This window comes from Pinus tabuliformis, chromosome J (genome assembly GCF_031772625.1).
Source record: "Pinus tabuliformis cultivar Carrire ecotype Pingquan chromosome J, CPIR1, whole genome shotgun sequence".
Classification (NCBI taxonomy): domain Eukaryota; kingdom Viridiplantae; phylum Streptophyta; class Pinopsida; order Pinales; family Pinaceae; genus Pinus; species Pinus tabuliformis.
In genome coordinates this window covers 91,808,624-91,817,429 of record NC_142295.1, presented here as the reverse complement: position 1 = coordinate 91,817,429, position 8,806 = coordinate 91,808,624, and the positions used below count along the sequence as shown (strand labels likewise).

Here is an 8,806-nt window from a genome sequence, read left to right as displayed (position 1 = left end):
CCTGATCCGAACCTGATGTGAGAGCCAAGATCTCCAAGCTTTGGATTGCGAGCTTTAAAACCAAGAGACTGCTTTATATATCCCCGAGACGAGACTGATTATATATCTTCCGAGACGGCTGCGAACCGGAGCAGCGATATATACAGCGAGAGTTTATATATGCCAAGACTGTTTATATCCAACCGAATGCGAGGGTTTATATGCCAAGAACCGGAACCGAGACCTGAGCCTGTATATATATAACATGCGAGAGTTTATATATGTTTATATATCACGCGAGAACCCTTCGATCACCGAACCGAGACTGTGTTTATATTATACAGCGAACCGGAGCAGCGATATATACAGCGAGAGTTTATATATGCCAAGACTGTTTATATCCAACCGAATGCGAGGGTTTATATGCCAAGAACCGGAACCGAGACCTGAGCCTGTATATATATAACATGCGAGAGTTTATATACGCGAGAACCCTTCGATCACCGAACCGAGACTGTGTTTATATGGTTCGAGACTGTGTTTATATTATACAATTAACATCATAAAAAAATCTCTTAACTAAACAAAAACAATTTTAAATTATAATATAAAATTAACATCATTATTTGCTTATAAAATATATTAATTAAAAATTTAAAAACTTATTATTATATATAATTTTTTTCCTATTCATTTAAGCATCACATCCTATGTTTTCTTAATAGATTTTTCAATAATGAGAGCCTCGTAGCTGGGTTGCCAACTAGAGGTTTAATTATTTACATGGTCAATGTAATATATTTATGACACTTATGGTTGGGTTGCCAACCAAAATATGTATTTGGATGGCCTACATAATATAGACTTATGCCAACATGGCGTGATGCATGGCTAAAAGATGGAGCCATGGAAGTTCCTCGTGTGAGCTCTCTGTAGATTTGCTTAACCCAACACAGTAAGGTCCAGGCAGGAAGATTTGGTTATGCCAACACAGTAAGGTGAAGGCAGGACCAACCTCGTTAAAGCCTTTAAAATTCTCATGGGAACTTCGGGAAAAAAAAGGCCCATCTACCGGCAAAGGTTTGTTGGTTCCGAGATTCAAAGTGTACATCACAGACTTGGCCAGGGTTTCCATCAATGCCCAGTCCCAGCAAAGGATGAAATACTATTCCATACATATATTCTATCGCAAATTAATTGTCTGATCAGGGAATATAATATTGGGATTTCTAATGTGAGGATTTAAAGCAGCAAGTTCTGTCCATTTGTTTCCACTGCCATGAACATGAGCAGAAATACTCCAGAGAGTATCCCCGGGTTTAACTTCTGTCTTTGATGGCAACACTGATGTTGGTATTCGTCTTGGTTTCTGCAAACCATGCTTTTGCGTCTTGCCCATCCCATTTGCAATTAGCCAACGAGAACCTGATTGTTGTTGCTTTTGACTGCCCACCCCCTTCAACTTGGTGTTTTCCTGCAACTGTAGACCTGCAACATGGACATCCGTTACTTTGAATTGAGATGTTACCTCATTTCTATCTTTGATTTCTTCAGGGTCTCCATTCTTCACTTTATGTGACACCCTTTCAGCTTGTACTAAAGCAATCATAGGAGCTCCTACTGGTTCATGGTTCCAAAGAGCGTCATGCAACTGAAATCGAAAAGCCATTGTCAAAGTATTTCCCATGAAACCCCCTTTTCCATTGCCAATATCAATTTTATCATCTTCGGGGTGCCTTATATAGATCAGCTTCGAGAGACTACCAGTCTGAGCAGCAAGGATATTAGAAGTTCTCTCATTGGCTTCCTCCTCAGCCAATCCTGAATCCAATTGCATCCACTCCTCTAAGGTAATGGCCATTGCCATCAACCCATCAACACTATCATTGGAACCATTTGCATCTTGCAAACCTATTGTGTCTTCCAACTCTAGAGTACAACTTTTGTTGGCTGTCGTATGTACAAAATATGTCATTTCTTCTGACTGCAATACATTGACACTCGAAGGAGCATCCTGCTGTGTCATTTCTGACTGTATTTTGAGTCCCTCAACAGCTAGAGCTTCTATTTTCTCCATAGCAGAAAGGACTAGCTCCTCAAGTGATGCAAATTCATTGTAAGAACCGTTAATGACAGATGCCTTGAGTTTCTGCGTCCCAAATCTCACCTGTTTTGTTCCTTCAGAAATAATCCTCCTTTTACCAATAGGTAGTTGGTCAGAACTACAATCTGATCTCCTGTCTCGACCTAAATTGCTACATGTTGAAAAAACAAACATAAGTGATAGTCATGACCAAGAAGAGCTTCTCTGAATGCACATAAATTTTTCCACACAGAAATGAAAAAACGGCGATAATATTTGTCTCACCTGCTTTTGGATATGTCAAGGCCAGACCCTGCTTCCAATGCTACTTGCTGAAGAGCTTTCCCAGTAATGTCTTCAAGTGGCATCATTGCTTCAGCTTGCATGGTAAGCTTTTCAGCTCCGAGAGAAGCCAAACTGTGCAAAATATCAACAGCACTCAAATCTCTTTGGACTGGCATTGCTAGAGGCTTTGATACCTGCATGATTAATCTCCCATTGCTTTTATTAGTATTAGATAACATGGGATTCATTTGCCTTAGTAAACCTCCCTCCTTCATCGAGACAATTGAACCAAGATCATTTGCAAGAGCAGGCAGGTGAACAGACCCTGGTACAGGAGAATTTATGGGACTGCCAAATCCACCTGAGGCGTCTGGAGGAGAATTCTGAAAATTCTTTTCTTTCAGACCCCACTTTTGCATCAGTGCTTCTGCCTCTGCATCGTCTAGAATCCTAGCTCGTATTTTACTGCGTGTTGTCTGCATCGCTTTAAGCTCTGATTCTGCAGCCAGCACTAATGATACCAATTTCAGATCTTCATCTGAGCCACGATTATGTCTAGAAGTTTGTGTGGAACTTGAGAGAGCAGGGACATAAAGTTCATGCCCACGGCTGCCTACTTCCGAGAAAGACCCTTCCTGAAACTGGTGGCAAAGGCGTGCCCTGGTAGAGCCTGTTTCACTTACAGAGCCTAAACAAAACAAACTATGATCTTTATAAAGCATATTGAGGAATTCACTCTCAACCAAATCATCATCATCTCTATTAGAAGCCTTTCCCAAATTGCTGTGTCTCTCTTGTTTATGCTCATGAGACACTTGAGCGTCACCATTCTTCTCCAAACAGGAATCAAGAGAAACTGATTGCTGAACCTGTGAGACACTTGTGCCATTCTCGATCCTACCGTCCTCTTCTCTAGATGTCAAACTATTCACTTCACAACTCTTATTGCCATCCAGTAATTCTGACAGATTGCCACCGCTGATCTCCACCCCCTTCTCAACAACTGTGAACTCAATATCATCCTCTAGACTAACAACTTTATTATCATTCTTCGAAGCAGCCTCTCTAAAAATACAACTGGATCGAGCCCGATGACTGACTGGAGGGAATAAGCTGCTTTTCGCTTCAAGAGCAAACAAGGATGCCAAACTGGACCCCTTCACATCTTCTGACGGTTGAACTTGCACGCTAGTTTTAGAAGGGCTCTCATTAACAGGGTCTTCTAGGCTCAAATCAGTTATATGTTCATGATTTGTCCTGGGTGCAGATATGGAGGCAGATACATGACCTCCTAATGCACATATTGATGGACTTATAGATTGCTTTGATAATCTGTCACGAAAATGTACATCACCAGCACTTTTTGGCAATTGCCACAACTCCTTGTTCAGGATCATATAACGGAATGTCACAATTAAAGTTCCTCCTTTAACCTTACCTGCAAGCTTAAAACTTGTAGTCCAGCTTCTGGGCTTTGCATTCTCTCTATCATCGGCTATAAATTCTGGAAGCCATTTGCTGAGATCAAGTCGATGCTTCCCAAAATCTAAGCCCTCGACATCCAATGCAGTCACAAAAAGAGTGAAAATTTTCGAACTATAATGCATACCTTGATCGGGTTTTTTGTTGCCAAATATGGTGGAAGTATGGTGGAGAGTTTCTTCAAATTCTGCAGTTCCTTGAGAAACAGTAGCAGGTTTTGTCTGTACCTCTCTATTTCTTCTCCTCCAACAGATAGAAACACGAGAGCCATTCATGCTTTGTAGAAGTCCCTCTATTCGGTGCACTTGCAGTGAGAATTCGCAGCGAAATCGCTTCTGTCCAATGTGTGCAAGAGCTTCAAAAAATCTCGAATCCCATAATCTTCTCTTCTTGATAAGCACCTCAATCTGCCTGCTAAAATTCAAGTTGTCTTCCAACCAGTCGGGAAAATTTTCTATATTGGAAGCATTCTTATGTCCCGTGGAACTATGGGAGTGCTGCAGCTGGGGATAATTCCACAAATCCGTTGCATTCGGATCGGATTTTCGATCAACATTAACTGATTTGCCAGCAGGCCGGCCTCTTGTCCACGACAATCCCAGTTGACTATCACACGTTTCAAGTTGCTCCAATTTGTGGGGGGTTGCACACGTTGTAGAATGCCGAAAACCAATATTTGGTAAAGGAAATTGGGATAGATTACCATTCAAAGTAAAGCAGCTAGCAGATAATTTATTTACCTCACCTTTACCAGGTGGCATGACTCCTCTTCCAGGTAATATCTGATTTTTCTCATCTGTCCTTCGGTCCAGAGCTTGACTCAATAACTGCAGCTCCTCGCGCAGTTGTCCTGCATTTTCTACTATATTTTGTGCTGAAGCCATTGGAATTCTCGCCATTTACGGATCCTTCTAGAACATCTTAACTGTCACTTAATTCCCACCACTTTGGACTGTGAGTTTCCTCTGTCCTTCTGGATTCAAACAGGAAATTCTGGAGGCAAAAATGCTGCAACCCTTTTATATAGATTTCAAATTTCTGCAAAAATTGTCCCATCTCTTGCATTTATTCCTATTTTCCACAATCCATGCATCTTACTCCATATCCTCACGTTACACAAAGAGCCTATTGAAGCAGCCAAATTGCTCCAATCCGATGTTTACAAGTAACGCTTTCTCGCAAGACTCAAACCGAGCTGAAAAACTACAAGTTTTCAGGTCTAAGAATTCCCGGATCATTCTGTACAAAATCCACATAAATCCTGTAATAGAAATTCAAACAACGAGATTAATTCAGGTTACTGGTCCTTCACAACTTTACAAAACCCTCTTTCCTATTCTCTGAAATTACACACACGCTGTGTGAATTCCTTACGCTGGTTATTAGTGATCTGACTTATAATCTTGGTTTTAGACATGTTATCAGTTGAAATGTAAATAGGGCTTAGTTGCTCGAACACTCTTCAAACTAAGACACTTTATAAAACTTCTGGAGAATGTACTGTATTATTGTAACAGTAATATTTATTTTACTTGAAAAACCAAATTGCTATGTTCAGCCCTAATTAAAGATAATGTATGCAAATGTCAAGCAAGCAATGAATTAAAATTTGATACAGAACTCTATGCTTTGATTAAACTTCTCATTTCTATGACTTCTATTTGAAAAGATGTCAATTGTCTTTCATTCCATGTCCCTGCTTTAAAAATCCAGTTTCTAATTTTTTATGACCGGTCCTTGAAACAGTTTCCTTACAAAATTAAAAATAAAAATAACCTCAATATCACTGTTGTTATACAATAATCGCCCCAGAGATGCAGAAAGTTCTATTTGCATGCGTCTGCTTTCTGTAGCGTATATTTTCCATGGAACTCAATTTTTGTCTAATTTCCTTGGTAATTGGAAGCAACTTTTCTCAATCAGAGGTAAACATTTTCTTGGTTGCACATTTTTCAATGAATTGAAGATGATACAAGCAATTTTCTGCTAGATATTCCGTAAAAGCCATATTCTTTTATCGGTTTCGATGATGTTATTTATTAACATAGTCCATACAGTCTGGAAGAACCTTTTCTCAATTAAAATACACAAAATAAACAAATTTCGGAAAATATGACATACTGGCAGCGTTTTTTCGCTTGAGAAGGGAATATTATTTAATCATTTTGCCCATTCCTAAAATGAAGAACACGCATTCTGGTCTGTCAAATAACAAACATTGTGCCAGTTGATCAAATCGTCTTTGTGATAATTCAAACTCTTCAAGACAGATACACACGCTTACGATGTAAGGAAAACGAAAGAGTGATATTGTAATTTTCTTTTATCAAAAACTGTTTAGCCAAAACTTAAATCTTTTCATTTGCGTTCCAAACTTTACAAAGTTTTTCAGAAGAGAGAACAAATACAATCAGTTTCATGTTTTTGGCCGAATGAAAATTTCGTCCCGAGCTTTACAGAGTTTCGCAAAAAACAAAGAAAAAAGACAATCAATTTCAATTGGACATAAATTTCAAATTTCAAGTTAATTTCTTCCCTTTCAAACTTTACAGAGTTCGATCAAATACATTTAATTTCAGTTTTTTTTGTGAGCCAGTGCAACTTTTAGCAAAAATTTACAAATTTCGAGCTTTTACTTCGACATGAAGAAAGAAAACTAGCAGAACAAAGTGTAGCCTTTTTGTTTTTCGCCAGCTACAATTTCACATCGTCTCTCAAAATCCTGCTTGAATTTAGAGACATTACCGTCAAACGAAAGCAAATCACAGTAGGGAGCAATTTAACATACCATTTCTCATAATTCCGCTTGAATTTCGAATTTCCAGCCATTTTCTTGAACAAAACCCGGAAAATAGTTCAACCAGCTGGAGACATTAATACATCGGCAGCTTCGACTATTCACGAGCATCTCGTGAAGAAGAAGGTACTCCATCAATGTGCAAAATCTTTAGAAATTCTTTCGCATGTGCGCAGAACGAGCTCCCTTCCCTCCACCGGATTTCAAATGGATCTACTTAATCTTATTGTATACAAATGCCTTTCAAATCCGAGCTCTGTTACAAACAATTGTAGCTACAGAAACACACAAATATTTTAAAGATTGAAGTCATGCTCGTTTGGTCTTTAAAAAATATTTTAAGAATAAAGTTGTATTATTTGGTGTTTGATTGGTCGGTGAAATAGTCAGACTTTTGTTAGTAGAATTCTTTTTACATGTTTTTTAAATAAAAAATGTTTATTATTTTTTTTTGGACAATTAAACATGTTTATATGTGCAGAAATAAGTCTCTTGGATTATGTTTTTAAAATAAAAAAGGTTTATTATTTTTTTGGAAAATTAAACATGTTTATATTATATGTTTGGAAAATCTTATACATAGTTTTATACACAAAAATAACTGTGCAAATCTTCATTGTATTAAATTATTTTACAATTTATATTTGTTTAAAAATTTTGATTTTAGATATCATTTTGGGATTCAACTGCGTTAAGTAAGTCATTCACGTATGACCCATTTCCATGATTCGTTCTCCACATTTCACTAGTTTCAATCCCACTTCTTCACCCCTGTGAGCATCACCCGATGCAATGAGTGCTAAGTGAACTATTCAAAAATCATGAGAAATTAGTCAGTTACGACTACCTCTCATGGAAATGGGTCATACGTGAATGACTTACTTAACGCAGTTGAATCCCAAAATGATATCTAATATAATGCACTGCGTAAATCCCCCATACTTAAATTTTGATTTTGCCATTCATTGTATTAAATTATTTTACAATTTATATTTGTTTAAAAATTTTGATTTATTATACACAAATTGTTATATAACAAATTCATTATATATATTTTTTTCAAATTTAAATATGGTTTTTTTATAAGTTTGGTACGATTACATCTTCAACATGTCCAATATATCATTCTCATTGAGGCGGGGAATTGAACTAATAACTTCACATCAAAAAGTATCTTAACAAAACACCTAATCACAATCTATCCAAAACCGTGTAAACCAAATTTAAATATGTTGAATGGATAGAAATTATTATAATTTAAAATGATTTGAATAATAATTATATAATTATTTATTTATATAAAATCCTTTATGTTTACATATTCAAACATATATATAGGCGTAGTCTAATAAATATAGACGAAATGACATTTTTCACGACATGTTTTCTAGTTTATTTGTTAATTTTAATTAAAATTTTCTGATTAATTTGTTAGTTTTAATCAAAATCCAAGAGACGTTTTTAAAAACTTGAATTTAAATAGTTTAATTTGCAGAATTAAAATGCCTCGGCTTTTTCAAATATCAAATCTATTTATACATTTTAAATAAAAAAGAAAATCACATTTTTAAAAAATTATTTTACCAAATACTTGTAAAAAGATAGTCTATTTCATTTATGAAAATTTATTCATTACTCTCCCCACCCTAAACTTAAATGGAAGAATCTAATTCATTTCTCGTTTAGGTGATGTATAGGTCAATTCTTTTTTTAATTTCAATTTTCTAAAGTATAAATGCAAAAATTTCCAAAGTATAAATACTTTTCTTGTTTGAGAGTAACGAATATTTTTCCACCCAAGCAAAGAATTGTTCCTTTAATGTGTGAAAAACTGAATAATTGGTTTCGTCCTCTTGCTTTCCCGATGATTAATCTTTTATAAAATTGAATAAAAAAGCTGCCATCACTTATCATTGACCAAAAGGAACAAATGAAACTTGTTTTATCTAGAGATTAGGTATTACTTCACATCATAGAACATGAGTATATTTGTTGTGTCAAAGATATAAGTATGTGTTTAATTAAAATGATTGGACACTCCCACATAATTATCAATCATATGATTAAAAAGAGTGGCATTATTAATCATATAATTAAAAAATTTGATAATTTTTTATTGTTGAGATATTTTTTTGGTAAAATTATATATAAAAAAATTTGTGGACGCATTTTGAATCATC

At 36.0% G+C, this 8,806-nt stretch overlaps 1 protein-coding gene across 1 annotated transcript; it reads right to left on the bottom strand.

The window, feature by feature from the left end:
* Positions 1-754: 754 nt before the first annotated feature.
* Positions 755-6,900, bottom strand: LOC149225664 (protein PLASTID MOVEMENT IMPAIRED 1-RELATED 1-like). The gene is made up of 3 exons (XM_089375134.1): positions 6,618-6,900; positions 2,348-5,090; positions 755-2,234 (listed from the first exon to the last, which is right to left on the bottom strand). The coding sequence occupies exons 2-3, from the start codon at positions 4,726-4,728 to the stop codon at positions 1,163-1,165; spliced, it is 3,453 nt and encodes a 1,150-aa protein (XP_089231260.1). The 5' UTR covers positions 4,729-5,090; positions 6,618-6,900; the 3' UTR covers positions 755-1,162.
* Positions 6,901-8,806: the final 1,906 nt, after the last annotated feature.